At 44.3% G+C, this 20,161-nt stretch overlaps 1 protein-coding gene across 1 annotated transcript in view; it reads right to left on the bottom strand.

Annotated features, from left to right (window-relative positions):
- Positions 1 to 8,251: 8,251 nt before the first annotated feature.
- The window catches only part of DMC1 (DNA meiotic recombinase 1), a 375,853-nt gene continuing 363,943 nt past the window's right edge, over positions 8,252 to 20,161 (bottom strand). The window contains exon 14 of the mRNA XM_073591924.1: positions 8,252 to 8,823. Coding sequence (XP_073448025.1) covers positions 8,754 to 8,823 — 70 coding nt within the window. The 3' untranslated portion in view covers positions 8,252 to 8,753. The remainder of the gene's footprint in view (positions 8,824 to 20,161) is intronic.

Raw genomic sequence — 20,161 nt, 5'->3', positions numbered from 1 at the left:
CTTCCAATGTACCTACCTCTAATAACCAAGAACCTAATACTTTGTCTGCCTCTTTCTCCTCCAGCACCTCCACTGTGTATCACGATCTCACTCAGGAACAACTTGCTAAGAAAAGAAAAGGTGACTTATCCGCTACCTCTTCAGAATCACTCCTGCGCACCCTCGGACCCACTTCACTCTCTCACCCATCCACGGCCCACTCTAAGGCCACTCACGTTTCTACCCCTTTCACTAAAGCACAATCTAAGATGACGTCTATACCCAAATCTTCTACCAGTAAGGCACCCACTTCCACAGTATTGGCACCATCTCACTCCCAGATGCACACCGTCACCAGAAGCGTAAGTGAACCGACGATCACCTCTATGTTTCCGGCTAACATACAGTCCTCAGATCCTAAAATTGCACCGATTTTTTTTTAGTTCAGGGTCAAGACTCCCTTCAGAGTCCAATTCCCAATCCACAAGCACAAATCCCAATGACCAACGACGATCACCTACCTTCGATGTAATCAACTTATCATCTATCCCACTTAGTCATGATCAAATCCGTGTGTTACAATTAGGTCTTACATTCTGTCCGTCTAATGACGTTGATAAATTCACTCTCATAAAAGATATCCACCTTTTCGCACGTAAATTGCTCTTCAAGGTAATTTATGATAAATCCCCTCCCACTACCTCTTCTGAATCCACTACCTCCTCTCAAGAGGTCCCTACTTTGGCAGAGATACAAGCTCTTGAGGAGCTTATGTCATTATGGGAGGAGGGTGACACCGATGGTGACAAACTCTCTGACCTTTCAGACTCGGGTATTGTCGCCCTTGGTGTCTCCTTCCCCCCTCCAACCTCCTTTAAGCCTAAATCCCGTAACTTTCCCAACTTATCCACTAACCCCAACCTTTGGGCATTTGTGCAACAAGTTACCACAGCTATTGAAGGGATGAACTCTACTTCCACTTCTCCATCTAATCTATCTCCAGCCTTGACCAAATCACTCAAATCTCTTCAAAATCATCCTGAACTAGTCATAAAGCCTGCCGATAAGAGCGGCGATGTGGTAGTGATGGGTGTATCCTTCTACGAACAGATGTGTCACGACATCCTAAATAACCGGGACTGGTACAGACCAATATCTAAGTCACTCATTGATCATTTTACCTCGGAATATAATCAGCTAATTTTTTCGGCCTATCAAAAAGGCACGATTGACTCCAACACTTGGAATTTTTTAAATGTCAGGGAACCAAAAACGCCCACCTTTTATTCCTTACCTAAACTTCACAAGTCTACGACCCATCCACCTGGTCGCCCTATCGTCTCTGGACGGCAAGGCCTCACCGAACATGCAAGCGCATTAGTTGACAAGTACCTAGCTCCACATGTTACCTCTTTGCCTTCGTATATAAAAGATACTATCCACCTTCTTCGTATTCTAGATGGCCAACTCCTACCCAAAGACACCTGGCTCGTTGCCCTAGATGTCGAAAGCCTTTATAATACTATTCCACATAATAGAGGCATCTCGGTTATTGATAAACAACTCCGAGAGAGAGGTTCCAAATACGATGCCTATGGAGACTTTGTTCTTGAACTTCTCAAGTTCATATTGACGCGCAATTATTTAATGTTTGGCTCCTCCCACTACCTCCAGGTACAGGGCGTGGCTATGGGGACCAAATGTGCCCCCTCATATGCCAACCTGTACCTGGGGGGGTGGGAGAGAGAACTTTTTGACACGGCCCATTCCACTCCCCTCCTGTCCAAGGTAACTGCTTGGTACAGGTATATAGATGATATACTACTTCTGTGGTCAGGTACCAAAGATGAATTGATGCTGTTTATGGATCATTTAACCCAGAACTCTTATAATCTCAAATTCACCATGGAGTACAGTCAGTCTCAGATCCATTTCTTGGACCTTCAGATTGATTTGCACTCCAATGGTCAGATACACACCTCTCTATACCGCAAACCCTCCTCGGGAAACACTATTCTGCATGCCAGTAGTGCCCATCCCAAGCCTCTCCTTCAGTCAGTATCTTTGACTCAAAAGAAATTGTACCCTTGAGAAAGATTTCTTTCAAGCTTCACAGGAACTTTACAGTAGACTCAGACAGAGGATATAGCCATTCTCTTCTAAAAAAAAGCCTTCAATAAGGCCAAAAAACTAGACAGAAAGGATTTAGTCTTCTCCAAAAAATCTTTAGACACTAGGCAGCCTGTACGTCTAATTACGCAATACTCAAAACAACATACCCAAATTAGACATATTTTAAATCAGTTCTGGCCCTTGCTAACTGCAGATTCTACCATTTCTAAATATGTTAAGGCCCACCCTGACATTACCTACCGCAGATCCCCTTCACTTCGAGATCGACTCATTAAAAGTCACCATTCGGTAGACACATTACCTAGCTCCACAAGCACTGGAACTTACCAGTGCGGTAAATGTGATGTTTGCAATTTTGTAACCAATTCCAAGGAATTGGCTCTTCCTAATGGACAGACCCACAGTATCAGACATCGAGTCACTTGTGCGACCGTGGGAGTCGTCTACTTGGCCCAATGCCGATGTGGCTCGTACTACATCGGCAAAACCAAGCGACCCTTCCAGGTCTGCATTCGAGACCATATTAGACCTCTATCCAAAAAAATCACCACTACAGCCATAAACAGGCATATTGCCACGCAACACAACTTTGATCCCCATGTTATCCAGTTCTCCGCACTTGAACATGTTCCCTCACATGCCAGAGGCGGGAGTATTGATAACAGGTTATTACAGTTGGAGACCAAGTGGATCCACTCTTTACAGGCTACCAAATATCCTGGACTCAATGAACACATTAGCTTCAAACCTTTTCTATGATTTAATGTTATCCTTAAATTGCGTATTTCTTGCTCTCGAATCCTTATAACTATTTATCTCTTCAACTGCTTATTGTTCTGTCTACCTACCCTATCTCCAGTTCTTTCTTCACCTCTTTTTTCACTTCCTTTTTTCACCTCCCCTTTTTTTACTTCTCCTTTCCCTTTCCTTTCATCTTTTCCTCTTTTCTTTCCCTTTCCTCCCCTTTTCCCTTCCCTTTTCCCTCCCTCCCCTCCCTTCTCGTCCCTTCTCCTTTTTTCCATCCCTTCTCCTTCCCCCTTTCTTCTTTTTTCTTTTCACTATGCCTCTCTTCTTTTCTCCCTTCTCCGTCATGGTATAATATTGTGTCTCTTCTACACTGTTCTAGTCAAGTTACAAAAGGGAACAAAACAACCATTTTTGTATTTATATAAACTATTTTTGTTATTGATTTATATAATTTAATAAAATTGTTTTGTCATGTTATACAATTTGGTATTAACATATGCTGTGGTTTCTTGCTTTATGATATATATGTTTATATCACACTCATTGTTTTTGTTTTTGCATGACTGTTGTATTATGTTTACACAGGGACCATGGTATTGTATATGCACTTGTGGATCTATGCGGCTGGATCACGTGGGCCGAGGCGCTGGGGCGTCTCCTCCCCCCCCTATTGACCTATGGGGCGGCTGGGGCGTTTGGGCACCTTTCTTCCCTTTCCTGCGCCTCTTCCCACGTTCTGTCTCCCAACCGGGATCTCATCATTGCCTGTTTCCCTTTCTCTCTCCCAGGATGGTCCGGTGTTCTGCCGAGAAAGTTCCGCTCGGCGGATTAGTTCCCCCCTCTACTGCGCATGCGCAGTAGAAGCCGGCGGAAATAGCCGAAGCGGAACAGCTGAAAATCAGCTGTACACGGCGCCTGTAAGAGGGCCCCTCGCGGGCTCGCTTCGCTCGCCACGCTTCGCTCGCCACGCTTCGGGCACGGCCTCGCTGCGCTCGGCACTTTTAGATTCCCCCTCTAGGTCCACTTGGATAGTGGGGAAGGAACCTGGACCCAGAGTGCAGGCGCCGTGTACAGCTGATTGAAGCGTTTGAGCTTCGGCTATCTCCGGCGGCCGACAGCAGTACAGGGGGGGAACCTATCCGCCGAAGGAACTTATTCGGCAAGACACCGGCTTCGGTCCCTTGTGTTGGTGGGCGTGGCTAGCATTGTTGTTGTCTGTACGGACGCCAAGGGCAGCACATCCCCTGTCTGCCCAAGGCGTCTGCGCACTGCCCGCCCCATCCGTTCTCCAGCAATCCTCCTGTCTAAGGAGCTCTGGGTTGTGCAGCTGGATCACATCTGACGGCGCACCCCATCTCCTATTGGCCCTACTGGACCTAGGTGTTCGGAGCCTGCGCCCGCAGTGCATCCTGGACCTTGTAGGCCCCGCTGCGCTGCCGAGTGCGCATGCGCAGACACCTCTATTCAGCGTCCGCACACCTGATCATCCTTTGATCGGGTGTGGGGGGGATATATAAACCGGCCCGTCCTTGCATCCAGCTGGACATGACCGACGCCTGCACAAGCTCATACATACTGGCAAGGTAATTCCCAAATGCTTTTCACTGCTCAGCATTTCTAGACAAGTCCCCTCTGCATTCCTAATTAAGCTCTCACTTACCCTCTCCTAGGACTTTTCACTACAGACAAGCTTTCATCCACCACCTTTTACATACAATAATAGCAGCGATCCTGCATAGGCATCTGCCTTATAAATCATTTTCAGGGTAAGCCCTCTCTCCATCACTACCTTTTTATTCCTTTGGAGAAATGCTGTTCTTTTTTCAGGTCATACACTTTATTATTTACTTTTCCTTACTCTATTTGTATATATTTTCCTAGATTAGCATCCAACATCTTGTCAATCAGCCTAGCTAGTCCTTCAATTCCTCTTCAGGCGATTTGGTCCCATCAAACAATCTGTTTTTAAAACGTAAGTTTTTTCTGAGGCCTTGTTGCCCTATACATTTTTATACGGTCGCTGACCCTATTTATTTATATATACATTTTTGGATAATTATGTGTTTAAAACACATTTCTTGCTTGCATAGTTATTACATACTCCTAATCTACAATATATTTAATTGCCAGGTTTTTGTATATGCCCCCTGCAGACATAGATACGGTGCGGCTTTCACCCCCCTCGGCTGGGGTACCCCCGCTGGGCCACCCCTGAGTGTCTGGCCTTCAGGTATGCTCTTGGTCCTGGTGCTGTGGGCCTCCCCTTGTGGGTCAGTCCAGCCGCATATCCCAATATCCATCAATTGTACACCTATGTATACCTTACTGTTCAATTTTTTGATTGTTTACATGATGTTTTCTGTATTTCCACGTATAGATTCTTATTTACACAAACTAGCTCTCACCATTCCCTGAGGAAGCCAATGCTTTGGCGAAACATGTAGGAAACTGAGCTATTGTTTCGAAGGCCGTCTACCCTAGGCCCACCTTACTGCATTTTGGTCATGTATTTTATATATGTTAATCTCAGCCAATGATTTTACTGTTTCTTGTATGTATTGAACTCCTAAATTTGTGAAATAAAGTATTTTTGTATTTTTTACATCTGTCACCTTACTTTCTTATTTTGGCTTTCGTTGGCACTGTGATAATCCCTCATTCCCCCTATTTGACCAAATATCTATAAATGTTAGTATCCACATATATTATGTACATTTAGGAGGAATCCAGACGTTTTTTAAAGCAAGAGCTGGACAGAACCAGCTCTTGATGGCTATTCCACAGCTTACTGTGAAGAAGCCTTTGCGTATTTGGAGATCCATATTGGAAATGTCAAAGCTGTTTCCATAGCAAAGCTGTTAAAGGAAACTAAACTGATATGTTTTTAGGAGGTCAAGAAATTAAAAGATCAGCCTCATCTGCTCCTACGGGTCAGTGCTCACAAACTGCAATGTCCACTGCTGTTACTATTTGCTTCTGATTAGACATTTCCAGCTGTCGGTCAGAAATTGGCAGTGGACAGTATATATTGTATTTTTCATCTACTGTTTCATGCCAGGAGAGGGAGAATGATTAACCCCTTCCCGCCGACCGTATGCAGATATGCGTACTCGGATTTCCGGGGTTATACCGGGATGATGCCCGCATCTGCAGGCATCATCCCGGTACCGTTGTTTACAGCGGGCGATCGGCTACCCGTGTATAACAACCGATGCGGCTAAAAGCCGCTCGGTTGTTATACCGGAGAAGCGGGAGGGGACATCCCCCCCTCCCGCCGCTGTTACCGGGCCTCCCGTGCGATCGGGAGGCCCGGTGTCCAATCGGGTACCTTCGGTAGCTGGGGGCGGGCTGGAACGAAGCTGTGAGCGGCTTTGTTCCAGCCTTCTCGTTGTAAACGCGGAAGCGACGTCATGACGTCACTTCCCGTTTACTCGGCTGCCAATGGTGCCGAATTTAAAAAACTACACAGTATTCAGAATCGCCGTTTTCGGCGATCTGAATACTTTGAAGTGTAAAGGAGGGATGGGGGGTCTCTTAGATAAAGAGTACCTGTCACCACCTATTACTGTCACAAGGGATGTTTACATTCCTTGTGACAGCAATAAAAGTAAAAAAAAAAAAAAAATTTTTTAAACACAATTTATAAAGTAAAAAAATAAATAAAATAAAAAAAAAAAAAAAAATTTTTTAAAGTGCCCCTGATCCTGCAAGCTCGCGCAGCGAAGAAAACGCATACGGAAGTCGCGCCCGCATATGTAAACGGTGTTCAAATCACACATGTGAGGTATCGCCGCGATCGTCAGAGCAAGAGCAATAATTCTAGCCCTAGACTTCCTCTGTAACTCAAACCTGGTAACCATAAAAAATGTTTAAAGCGTCGCCTATGGAAATTCATAGGTACCGTAGTTTGTCGCCATTCCACGAGTGCGTGCAATTATAAAGGGTGACATGTTTGGTATCTATTTACTTGGCGTAACATCATCTTTCACATTATACAAAAAAATTGGGGTAACTTTACTGTTTGGATTTTTTAAAATTCATGAAAGTATCCCTTTTCCAAATATTTGCGTTTAAAACACCGCTGCACAAATACCGTGTGATAAAAAATATTGCAACAATCGCCATTTTATTCTCTAGATTCTCTGCTAAAAAATATATATATAATGTTTGGGAACTCTAAGTAATTTTCTAGCAAAAAATACGGATTTTAACTTGTAAACACCAAATTTCAAAAATAGGCTTAGTCATGAAGGGGTTAAAAGACTGTCACCACACTATTTCTCTTATGCCACAAACACACGGTCGGACTTTTCAGCTACAAAAGTCCGACAGCCCGTCCGACAGACTTTCGACAGACTTTTGGAGGACTTTCTACAGACTTTCTAACGACCAGACTTGCCTACACACGATCACACCAAAGTCCAACGGATTCGTACGTGATGACGTACACCGGACTAAAATAAGGAAGTTGATAGCCAGTAGCCAATAGCTGCCCTAGCGTGGGTTTTTGTCCGTCGGACTAGCATACAGACGAGCGGATTTCTGGGTCCGGCGGAGTTACGATGTAAAGATTTGAAGCATGTTCCAAATCTAAAGTCCGTCAGATTTGCGACTGGAAAAGTCTACTGACACACGATCGGATTGTCTGGTCGAAAAGTCCGGCTGTGTGTATGCGGCATTAGTGTGGTAAATAAGGATTAGGCCTCTTGCATACGGTACTGGTGTTTGAGCATCTGCTTTTTCAGACGTTTTGCGTGTATTTTTGCACGTATTTGCACGTTTGCATGCAGAATACATTCCTAAAAAAAATTAATTAATATTCATGCTCATATGCGTGTATTTGTGTGCACCGAAGCAAAATACTGACCGGGAAAGCAGATTTTTCTATCTTTTTTTTTTTACTTAAGAATACACAGCGCTTGTTTATGCACCTGTGTGTACATACCCATTGTAAACAATGGGCTGCATTTTAGATCAGTTTAAAAAAAAAAAAAAAAAACGCTGTACTGAGCTTTTTCAAGCTGCAGTGTGCAAGAGGCCTTAGTATGTAAGGATGATGAGAAGGCAAGAATGAGTAGGCAGGTGTCCCAATTTATTATGAGGGACATGCTTACTTACTTCCTAACTTAGGTTACAATGGGGTGCAAATCCTCATAATATAGAGTCATTTACAGCTGCATAGATCACGTGTTGCCAACACCAGATACGACAGTAGGAAAAAAAAGAATAATAATAGAGCAACAGTTTCCGTTTAATACATGTATTATATAATTCTTTCAAGAATACATACATAGAAATATATTAAAGTGAACATTAACTTAAAAAAAGAAGATCCTGAAACAAGAATGTTTCCTATCACATGCTTTCATTATTGTAAATTAAAGTAGATCTAAGCCCCACTTGGGTAACATTTTGTTTGCCAAACCTTTGCTTAGCATAAACAATTAACCTTTTTTTTCATGAAATTTTTTTTTCACATCAGTGCTGTTGACCTAATCCAAACTTTTTCAGTCTACATTTATCAACTGTACAAAATTGCTCTGGATTGGGTTCCTGATACTGAAAAAGATGGACCATGGCTGTGTAAGAATACAAACCCTAATAATCACAATCGGGGGCATATGTGACAGAGTGACAATGCAGAAGAACATTTGGCTGACAGTTGTCACATCATTAAAGCAAGTGCATAAACAAGAATTTTCATTGTTGGGTTACCAAATATTATTTAAAGCTACATATTTAAAAAAATGAAAGACAACTTTTAAATTACACGTACATGTTATTTAGTGACTGAGATTAGATCTACTTTAAAGTAAAAGCATAAACTGAAAAAAAAAAATGTTTTTCTAAATGTTAAACCTTATGAATAAAAATTCTTCGAAAGCTCGTAGTTATCACTCTTTTGCATCACTAATACCACCAGCTGTGATAGCGAATGTGGCTTCATTTTCTGGCATTTCTGGGCTGTAAGGGTGCAAAAATATAAACATTACATATAAAATGAAATATGGGATGTACTTGTTTTATATTGAATAACAATTTGTTAATTAAATGGGAATAAGAAAATTAATTATTCCTGCGCTACCTGTGGCTATAGGGATACGTGTACTAGCTGCTGCAAACACCTAATTGGTCAACCAAAATCAACATAACGAATAGAGTAAAAAATCAATAATTGGTGTTGCGCTCTAGGTAGAAACTAAAATAACAGTGATATATAAAAGGTGAACGCATCTGAGATCAAGTCCTAAATTCCAAACAAACAATAATGTAAATAACCTAGATACATTCTAATATATAAAGTGCAAGTGACATATAATCTTCAGACTGTGCACACAATTAAAATTGTCCAAATAGAAAACTTCGAGTGAATATAAAACAAGAAGATAGTGTCCATACAGATGAGTAAACTGAAGCTGTGAAGTGCCGCTCCAGTTAGCACTCTGTGCGGAGAATGTAAACAGTGACTTAGTGGTTGATTTCTTCAGTGCAATTGCACCTTTGTGTGAATTAGCCCCTTACCTTACCACTGTAAGGTAACAGCGTGAAAGAAAACTAGCATCCAACAGAATCCAGGCTCCTATAGTAGATAGCTGGTAGTTTCTCGTCTGTGCAACTGGTAGTTTCTCATCTGTGCAGCATAGTAATGCATGGAAAAAAGGGGGAGGTTTCCAGGTCCAATGCCGGTGTATAAAAGGAAAGAAACGGGGGCCCAGATCGTAAAGTATGTTGAAACGTCACTTCCCAAGAAAAAGATAGGCACCGGAAGTGACGTCAGGTTGCGAGCTCGCCGCTCGTGGTGCTGTGTTTGTTTTTATATGTTTTAATGTGAGTACCAAACAGGCTGTTTTAAATCTAATAAATTAAAGTTTCAACGATCTGGGCCCCCCTTTCTTTCCTTTTATACACCGGCATTGGACCTGGAAACCTCCCCATTTAACCACTTCAATACAGGGCATTTTCACCCCCTTCCCGCCAGGCCAATTTTCAGCTTTCAGCGCTGTCACGCATTGAATGACAATTGCGCGGTCATACAACACTGACATTTTGATAATTTTTTTTCCCACAAATAGAGCTTTCTGTGTTCATCTGTGTGTTTTTTATTTTTTGCGCTATAAACAAAAAAAGACTGACAATTTTGAAAAAAAAAACACAATATTTTTTACTCTTTGCTATAATAAATATCCCAAATTAAAAAATAAAAACATATTTCTTCCTCAGTTTAGGCTGATATGTATTCTTCTACATACTTCTGGTTAAAAAAACAAACAAAATAAAACCGCAATAAACGTATGTTGATTGGTTTGCGCAAAAGTTATAGCACCTACAAAATAGGGGATAGATTTATGGCATTTTTATTTTTTATTTACTAGTAAGGGCAGCGATCTGCGATTTTTGTCAGGACTGCGATATTGCGGCGGACAGATCAGACAGTTTTGACACTATTTTTGGACCATTCACATTTATGTAGAGAATAGTGCTATAAAAATGCACTGATTACTGTATAAATGTCACTGGCAGGGAAGGGTTTAACACTAGGGGGCGAGCAAAGGGTTAAATGTGTTACCTAGGGAGTGATTCTAACTGTGGGGGAGGGGACTGACTGGGGGAGGTGACCGATCGGTGTTCCTCTGTACTGTGAACATACGATCGGTCTCCTCTCCCCTGACAGGACGTGGATCTGTGTGTTTACACACACACAGATCCACGTCCCTACTCTGTGACCGGCAATCGCGGGTACCTGGCGGACATCGCGGCAGCCAGGAATGCAAGATTGAAAAGGCGACCAAAAGGTATTTCAGCCCCTGGGAGAAGTTCAATAGGACAATCATATGGGCGATGAGGAGGTAACTGATCTTCATTCTTCCCATCACAGACATGATATTGTGGAGGCAGGTTGTCATATGACTGCGTAGTAACCACATCCACCTGTGATTCCTTGCCTGGCAAAGAACTTGTTCGACAAGGTTCTCTACAGAATTCCTTGCAATGGGGGGGACGTAAAGTTTATAATCCGTCCTTCCTAGTTGATGGAGGGATTATGGGTAGAAAACCAAGGAATGCCCAGGATGACAGGAAATTTGGGTGACGTAATCAGCTGAAAACTGATGGTCTCATGATGGTTAGCCTCAAATTGCAGTACCAAAGGGACTGTTTCATAGGTAACAGGTCCTGAAGTTAAGGGTGAACCATCGACCGTCTCCATATCAATAGGAGCAGACTTATTTCTTGTTTGAATATTATTGCTGTGGGCAAATTCTATGTCCATAAAGTTCCCCCCAGCCCCAGAGTCCAGCCTATTAGAGCAAAGAAATTAAATGCCATCAGAAAGAAGTTGACAAAATGAGATGGTACGGAATTTACTTTATTCTCTTAATGAATCAATGGGGAGATAGACTGGGTAATAGCTTTTATTTGTTCAGGCACAATCACATCAGTCGCTACAATTGTTCTTCTAACCTTGTTATGACAGTTAACTGCATAATGCCCAGAGTCCCCACAATATAGACACGGCTTCTCTCTTTCTCCTGAATAGAAATGGATCTCTTAATTGCATCAACCTGCATAGGTTCAGCTGTGTCAGAATCTGGAGAAACTCTCGGAACCTTCTGAACAAATTGGCTAGCACATAAAGGCATGCCACTATTACTTTCAAACATTCCAGTCTCTCCTTCCTTCTTTCTGTAAGTCTCTGATCAGTTCGGATACATAGTTGGATGAAGGCCTCAAAATCATTAGGAGTCTCTACTCTGGCGAGCTCATCTTTTACCTGTTCACCTGTCTGCTTAAGTAATCTTCCCTCAAGCATGGCTCCACCCCAGCCTCTAACTGGGAACACTATATTAGCCTGTGTACTGCAGCCAAGCCTCGCTGATCAATTATGTGTGTGTGGCTTCCTGTGTGCTATCCTCCAGTAGCCTACCGCAAGTGTGAGCTGGGAGACCCTGGGGGCCGCAACCTGGAGCCAGTTGCAGCGAAGTCCATCCCCACCACTAGGGACTCTGGTGAACACTTGCTGGCTCTTAGATTCTGCGCCCTGGGGAATCTCATGCTTTAGCTCACAGTGTGATCTGTGTTGGTGCTCCAGAGGACCTGCTTTCCTGAACCACTCTGGAGCGTCATCCGCGGCAGTCAGCCGTATGGTCCACTTCCTTAGCAGTGCACTCCTGACCCTAACGGCGTGCATCTGTCACCTGGCCCCAGGTGACCTGACACAGTCACCCTGGCAGATGACGCAGGCTCACCTGAGATGTGGAGTCTAAGCACTAACCGGTGTTCCCCAGAGGTCCTGATAGTGGAGATGAATTTAGCTGCATGCTAGTACCAGGTCGCGGTCCTCAGGATCACTCCACCAGGAGGTGAGCAAGCTGGGGTCGAGTAGCAGATAAGCAGATAAGGATCAAATGGAAGCATGGTCAGTAAACAAGACAAAAGGTCGGTAACGAGTAGTTGCAGGTTGGGATCAGGCAGAAGAGTAGTCAAGGAACAAGCAAAGGGTCGATAACGAGTGGTAGCAAAATATGGACGGCAGCAGGGAAGACATGTCGGAAACCATGAAATCAGCCTGAGACAGAAGTACAGTTAAATCACACTTGCTTAATAATAAAAGTAAAAAGAACAAACGTAGTCAAAACATAGCCAAAGTTCAGTAACCGTAACAAATTGCCAGCCAAGCCAGAAGTCAGGGATCAATGAAGTGGAACAGCAAGCAGGATCTGGAGCCAGAAGGGATGTCAGCAAAGCAAGTCTTTAAGCAGGAACGCAGGAGATACTCTCTGTGATGTTGACCAAGGCGAAGGCAGAGATCCACTGGGCTGAACAGCTTAAGTAGGCAGAACTGACTAGTAGGATATCATCAACAGCTGAGTAACTGTGGAGAGATAGGCGCTGGTAATTAGCCCACAGCTGAGCGGCCAGCTCTGAGAAGGAAGGGTTGAGCCCAGCCCTGACAGTACCCCTTCCTCAACGACCCTCCCCCTCGGAGGACCACCAGGCTTGAGGGGAAAACGTTTATGGAAATCACGGAGGATAGGGGCATGTACGTCCGTGGATGAGATCCAAGAGCGTTCCTCTGGACCGTACCCCTTCCAATGCACCAGGTACTGTATGCGCCTACGGAACCTACAGGAGTCAACAATGGACTGTACTTCATACTCCTCATGGTTTTCAACCTGTACAGGGTGAGGATGTGGCACTGAGGTGGTAAAGTGGTTGCAGACCAAAGGTTTTAATAAGGAGACATGAAATACATTTGAAATATGCATACTAGAAGGAAAGTCTAATGCGTAAGCCACTGGGTTAATCCTGCGAAGAATGCGGAAAGGCCCAATAAACTGAGATGCGAACTTCAGTGAAGGAACACGAAGTTGAAGGTTGCGAGATGACAGCCATACCCTGTCCCCAACCTGGTAGGAAGGCGCAGGCAGGCGTCTGCTGTCAGCATAGAGTCTGTACCTATCATTAGCATGTCGCAAAGCCTCCTGGATTTGTGCCCAAGTGGAACAAAGACCACGGAGATGCTCCTCTAATGCTGCATACACATGATAGGAAATTCGGCCAGCAAAAGACCGATGAGAGCTTTTGGTCGGAAAATGCGACTGTGTGTATGCTCCATCGAACTTTTGCTGGCGGAATTCCTGCCAGCAAAAGATCGAGAGCAGGTTCTCAATTTTTCGGTCTGAAAAAGTTTCTATCCGAAAATGCGATTGTCTGTACAAATTCCGACGTGCAAAATTCCTACACATGCTGGGAAAAAATTTGACGCATGCTCGGAAGCATTGAACTTCATTTTCTCGGCTCATCATAGTGTTGTACGTCACCACGTTTTTGATGGTTGAAAGTTCAGAGAACTTTTGTGTGACCGTGTATGCAAGGCAAGCTTGAGCGGAATCCCGTTGAAATTACCATCCAAGTTTTTTACGACGGAAAATCCGCTCGTGTGCACGTAGCATTACGCAGGCATACTCTGCGGAACAAATGAGTCAGGCAACATGGAAGGTTGGAAACCATAGTTCGCCATAAACGGGGACAGTCGGGAAGCAGAATTCAAAGCACTGTTGTGAGCAAACTCTGCCCACAGTAACAGGTCTGACCAGTTGTCATGCTTGTCAGAAATATAGCAACGTAGGAATTGCTCCAAGGACTGATTGGCTCGATCTGCGGCCCCATTAGTCTGGGGGTGGAGAGGAAAAGGCAAGCTGAATTCCCAACTGTGCACAAAAAGCTCGCCAGAACTGGGACACAAACTGACTACCCCTGTCCGAGACAATAACCTTGGGTAGCCCATGTAAGCAAAAGATCTCCCGAGCAAAAATGGAAGCCAGTTCCTTAGAAGTGGGCAACTTCTTAAGTGGAATACAATGAGACATTTTTGAGAACCGGTCAACCACCATAAGGATAACTGTGCTGCCATGGGAGTCGGGTAACTCCACAATGAAATCCATAGACAGGTGGGTCTAGGGCCTCTCTCCATTGGGTATGGGTTGTAGGAGGCCAACTAGAAGGTGTTGGGAGTCTTACTCTGAGCACACACGGAACAGGCAGCTAAAAACAAAGGCGGTTACATCAGCACATAGACTAGGCCACCAGAATTGTTGGGAAATGGCCCAAAAGAGTTGATTCTTCCCAGGGTGGCCAGGAGCCTTGGGAGAATGGTAAGTGTGAAGCATGGCAGTACGGAGGCTCTCTGGGACAAAGCAGCGGTCACAAGGATTCTCAGGAGGAGCATGGACCTGAGCAGCAAGAATTTTGTCACCCAAAGGCAGAAGTGAGACTGGGGCGAACCGTAGCCAGAATACGATCAGGAGGAATCACAGGAACCGGAACCGACTCCATCTTGGAAGTGGAGGAAAATTGTTGTGACAAAGCTTCAGCCCTTACATTCTTAGTACCGGGTAAGAATAATTGGTGTGCTACTTGGACTACTAAGAGAGCTTGCTGCAGCCCATCCCCGTTGGACGAGATGTGATGCTTGTACATATGGACTTGCTGCTACCTGTAGCCCTCCTCTCTCTTCAGCTCTACGTGTGAGTGGATATTGCTTTTTATCATTAAATTGTGTTTGATACATACTCAGTGGCGCCCCTTCTCCTTGTTTCCTTTCTAGCACATGTAATTGAAACTTGACAAGAAAAGAGCCCATCGTGCCCTTCTGGGAGAGAGGCATTTAGCCTCAGACAAGAATGTGAGATTCTTATGGTCAGTAAGAATGAGAACCGGCACAGTGGTACCTTCGGGGAGATGTCTCCATTCTTTCAGGGCTAAAATGATCGCCAACAGCTCTCTGTCACCAATCTCGTAATTGCACTCTGCAGGTGACAATTTCTTAGAAAAGTAGCCACAAGGGTGCATAGCGCTCTCAGAGATAGGACGTTGAGACAGAAGGGCGCCAACACCAGTCTCAGAAGCATCAACCTCAAGGATAAAAGGTAACGTAGGATCAGGATGTGCTAACACGGGAGCAGAAACAAAAGAAGCCTTGAGACTCTCAAAGGCCTTAACGGACTCTGGAGACCAACTCTGTGGATTAGCATTCTTTCTGGTCATATCAGTCAGGGGCTAGAGAAGTTACGAATAAACTTGCGATAATAGTTGGCAAAGCCCTGGAAACGTTGCAGAGGACGTAAACCCACGGGTCGGGGCCACTGTAGGACTGCCGAAAGTTTCTCTGGGTCCATCGAAAAACCAGCAGTGGAAATTACATAACCCAGGAATTTAACCTGTTCATGATGGAACTCGCACTTTACAATAGAGATTGTTCTCTCTTAGTTTCTGAAGCACACGACAGACATCTGTGTGGTGGCTCTCCAGGGACTTGGAAAATATGAGGATATCATTGAGAAAAAAAACACCACACATAACTGCAACAAATCTCGGAGGACATTATTAATAAATTCCTGGGAAACTACCGGGGCATTGCAAAGGCCAAAAGGCATTACGATGTACTCATAATGGCCTGTTTTGGTAATAAACACAGTTTTCCACTTGTCGCCCTCCTTAATCCTCACGAGATTGTATGCCCCTCTCAAATCAAGCTTCGTGAAAACCGCTGCTCCCTAAATCAGATAGGCATTCTTAATCGTGAAACGATTGAGACCCCTATAATCAATACAAGGTCTCAGTTCACCACTCTTCTTCTTCGCAAAGAAGAAACCAGCACCAGCAGGAGACAAGGATTTGCAGATGAAACCTCGAGAAAGTGCGTCTGCAACATACTCCTCCATGGCCTTATAGTCTAAGGTCGACAAAGGGTAAACCCGGCCATGAGGAGGTATGGCACCAGATTGAAGGTCAATTGCACAATCATATGGCCAGTGTGGAGGCAAACTACTGGCTTGACCTTTGTCAAAGGCATCTCTAAAATCGCGGTACTCCTCTGGCAGAGAGGAGAGTGAAGACATGCACAGGACCGTGGCTACCTTCTGGAAGCATGTCTCACTGCATTGTGGGGACCAGGAGAGAACGTCAGCAATGAAAAGAGGGGTTGTGCCTCTGTAACCAAGGATAACCAATAACCAGCGGAAACTTAGTGAGGAAATAACTTGGAATTGGATTATCTCATGGTGAAGAGCCCCTACGGTCATGGACAATGGAACAGATTCATGAGTCACATGGGCAGGCTGTAGAGGTCTCCTGTCAAGAGCCTCAATGGCAAGTGGAGTGTCACGCAGCTGCAGCGGAATCGAGTGCTTCGATACAAAGGCAGCATCAATGAACAGGCCTGCAGCCCCAGAGTCGATTAGAGCCTGTATCTCAACGGATGACTCAGCCCAAGAGAGGGTGACCGAAACCAGGGGCTTATCCTTCTGGATAACTGGGGATGAAACAATGCCAGCTAAGGTCTGTCCGTGACAGGACCTCAAGGTTCGGGCGTTACCTGGACGGGTAGGACAAGACTTCAAAAAGTGACATGCCTGGCCGCAATAAAGGAACAATCTCTCCCTCCTCCTAAAGGTTCTCTCATCCGCAGAGAAACGCGTGAAACCCAAGTGCATGGGTTCACCTTCACTGACCGACTCGGTACCAGGAGGCATGGGAGGTGAGGGAGGCACGGGTGGGACTGCAAAGCTCAGAGACAAACGTACAGGAGGCTTCCGCAAGCGCTCCTTAAAAGAGAGTCTTTCTCTGAGTCTGGAGTCAATGAGGATGGCAAACGTGATCAACTTCTCCTGCTCAGTGGGTATATCTCGGGCTGCTATCTCATCCTTGATGGTATCCGAGAGACCATGAGAAAAAGCAGCCATGAGGGGCTCATTGTTTCACGCAACCTCTGCTGCCAGAGTACGGAATTCAATGGCGTGGTCGGCAACAGTTCTCGTACTCTGTTAGATGGCAATAGAAGTGGAGCATGTGAGAACGTCAAATACCCTTTTTAACGAAGCCACAAACTCAGGGTAGCTCAAGACAACAGGTTTTTGCGTCTCCCAAGAGGGTATGCCCAGGCCAAGGCTCTCTCAGAAAGCAAAGATATCATGAAACCTACTTTGCTTCTGTCCATGGAAACCGCCTGGGGCAGTATCTCAAAGTATATCTAAACCTGGTTGAGAAACCCTCTGCATTGGACTAGATCGCCCCCAAATCGCTGGGGAAGTGGAGCGGAATTAGACATACCTCTTATAGAAGTAATACTCGAGGCGGGTGCCTGCACAGAGACTGGAGCAGCAGCAAGGATGGCCTGAAACATAGGTTGTACCTGGGCGGCCACAGTGGGAGATTCCAGGTGAGCCGTGCGACTCACAAGCTTTTGTAACGCCATGGCAAACTTATCCATGCGGTGATCCAGTTCATCCAATTTGGAAAAAATATTACCAACAAGTGGATTGACTGCATCTTCTGAATTTGTGGCCTTCGCCTTCTGTCAGAAACCATTAAATCAGACCGAGACAGAAGCACAGTTTAATCACACTTGTTTAATAATAAAAGTAAAAAGAACAAATGTAGTCAAAACATAGCCAAAGTTCAGTAACCGGAACAGATAGTCAGCCAAGCCAGAAGTCAGGGACCAATGTAGTGGAACAGCAAGCAGGATCTGGAGCCAGAAGGGATGTCAGCAAAGCAAGTCTTTAAACAGGAAAGCAGGAGATACTCTCTGTGATGTTGACCAAGGCGAAGGCAGAGATCCACTGGACTGAACAGCTTAAGTAGGCAGAACTGACGAGCAGGATATCATCAACAGCTGAGTAACTGTGGAGAGATAGGAGCTGGCAATTAGCTGACAGCTGAGCGGCCAGCTCTGAGAAGGAAAGGCTGAGCCCAGCCCTGACAGTGCAGAGACAAGGCTTATATAGGGAGTTCATGGGAGGAGCAAGGAGTTCAAGGTTCAACAGCAATCAAGACACAAGGCAGGGTTGTCCAATGGATCAGGCAGGATTGTCCAATAAATCAGGCAGGGAGCTGTCCAGCATTCCAGATAGCTCAGTGAAAAGAGTCAATGCCAGACATATGTGAAAGAGTATATATACATACAGGGTACTGGCGCAAAGAATCAAAAATATATATCTATTATGCCAATCGTTTGTGTCTGCTGCAGTCAAAAAAGGCCCTCCCCACTATCGGGTGAGGTATGCAAGAAAAAGATGTGTTTGTGGACTGCGTCAACTAATTTAAAATTTGTGTACCACCACTATGTATTAGTTACCATAGACTTTATATGTATTAAATTGTCCTAACAGTGCGCTATGTGAATAACTATGATTCTATGTCAGACATATGAAAATGCGTGTCCTAAACCATAGGGTTCAGACCCGCATGCAATATCAAAGTGAACATGTGTAAAAAAAACACAAAAATAAATAAATATATAAATAACTGTTGTGACATAAATAACCATTCAATATATAATTTTTAAGTAAAAAAGTTCAATACACTCAGTTCAGTGAGTGATTCCAAGTAGCTGACAAGTCCCAGATAAGTCACCTCAGTGAGTAATAAGCCAGTTCCTATGGATTCATCTCTTATTTGTGCAACTAATGCTGCGTACACACGGGCGGACTTTTCGACCGGACTGGTCCAACGGACTTTTGAACGAACGGACTTGCCTACACACGATCACACCAAAGTCCGTGATGACGTACGGCTGGACTAAAATAAGGAAGTTGATAGCCGGTAGCCAATAGCTGCCCTAGCGTGGGTTTTCGTCCGTCGGACTAGCATACAGACGAGCGGATTTTTCGACCGGACTCGAGTCCGTCGGACAAATTTGAAACATGTTCCAAATCTAAAGTCAGTCAGATTTTTGACCGAAAAAGTCCGCTGCAGGTCCGATGGAGCCCACACATGGTCGGATTGTCCGCCGGATTCGGTCCGTCGGACCAGTCCGGTCAAAAAGTCCGCCCGTGTGTACACAGCATAAGTATCACCCTTTTGTGATTCCACCACCACTTATAGATTGGCCACTCACCAGATACAGGTGAATGTGCGCCTTTGGTTCATTAGTTGGATAACCACTCCACACAATGGTTCAATCTGCACCCTCTTCAGACTACCAATACTCATGGAAAATAAATGACCATCATGGTGTAGTATGTCTAAACTTATTTATTAAAAAGGTATAAAAAAAGACAATTGCACTCACATATTCCTGTGCCCATAATCCGGCACCAAGCTGTTCCAGCCATGTATGCGGGGTCTGGAATGCCGGTATATGCGTTCCCCTGTGTATTTCCTATGCCGCGTGTGTGTTCCAAGCCTCACTCTCACGCTGCGTGTGTTCCATAATACATATAAAGTCTATGGTAACTAATACATAGTGGGGGTACACAAATATATTTAAATTAGTTGGCACAGTCCACAAACAATGCCAGAGATAGAAGAGGTCCCAGGTTTGAGCCCAGATCCTGACAGGTTATTTACATTTTTGCGTACGTTCAGTTTTCACCATTTAGCAAAAAGGCGTAAATTAAAAATTACAAACATTTGTTATTTATTACCTCAATACAGGTTAAGCCTTTATATTTAGTAGGAATTTTGTAAAATGTGCTGTGTTTTTATCTGATAATAATGATTTTAGTGTATTTTTAACGAAAATATTGTTTTGATAAACATTTGCGCAAATATAGTTGTGCCCTAAAAATCAGTAGCACCCTATTTGTATTCTACTGGTCATGTGCTTTCAGAAAATATATGGTTTGGGGGGTCTTTAGCAAACTCTGAAAGCTGTAAGGGAAAAATAAAAAAGCAATGGAAAACAATGGCCTGGCCACCTGAATTTAAAAGTGGAGCACAGGGCCTGGCAGCAAAAGGATTAATGTGAGCTACATGACAGCACTAACCTATCATTAACAATGTGCATATATTCTTTTGA

The sequence above is a fragment of the Aquarana catesbeiana genome, linkage group LG07, assembly GCF_042186555.1.
Source record: "Aquarana catesbeiana isolate 2022-GZ linkage group LG07, ASM4218655v1, whole genome shotgun sequence".
Lineage (NCBI taxonomy): Eukaryota > Metazoa > Chordata > Amphibia > Anura > Ranidae > Aquarana > Aquarana catesbeiana.
Note: the sequence above shows the minus strand (reverse complement) of the source record. Positions and strands in the feature narration are given on the sequence as shown.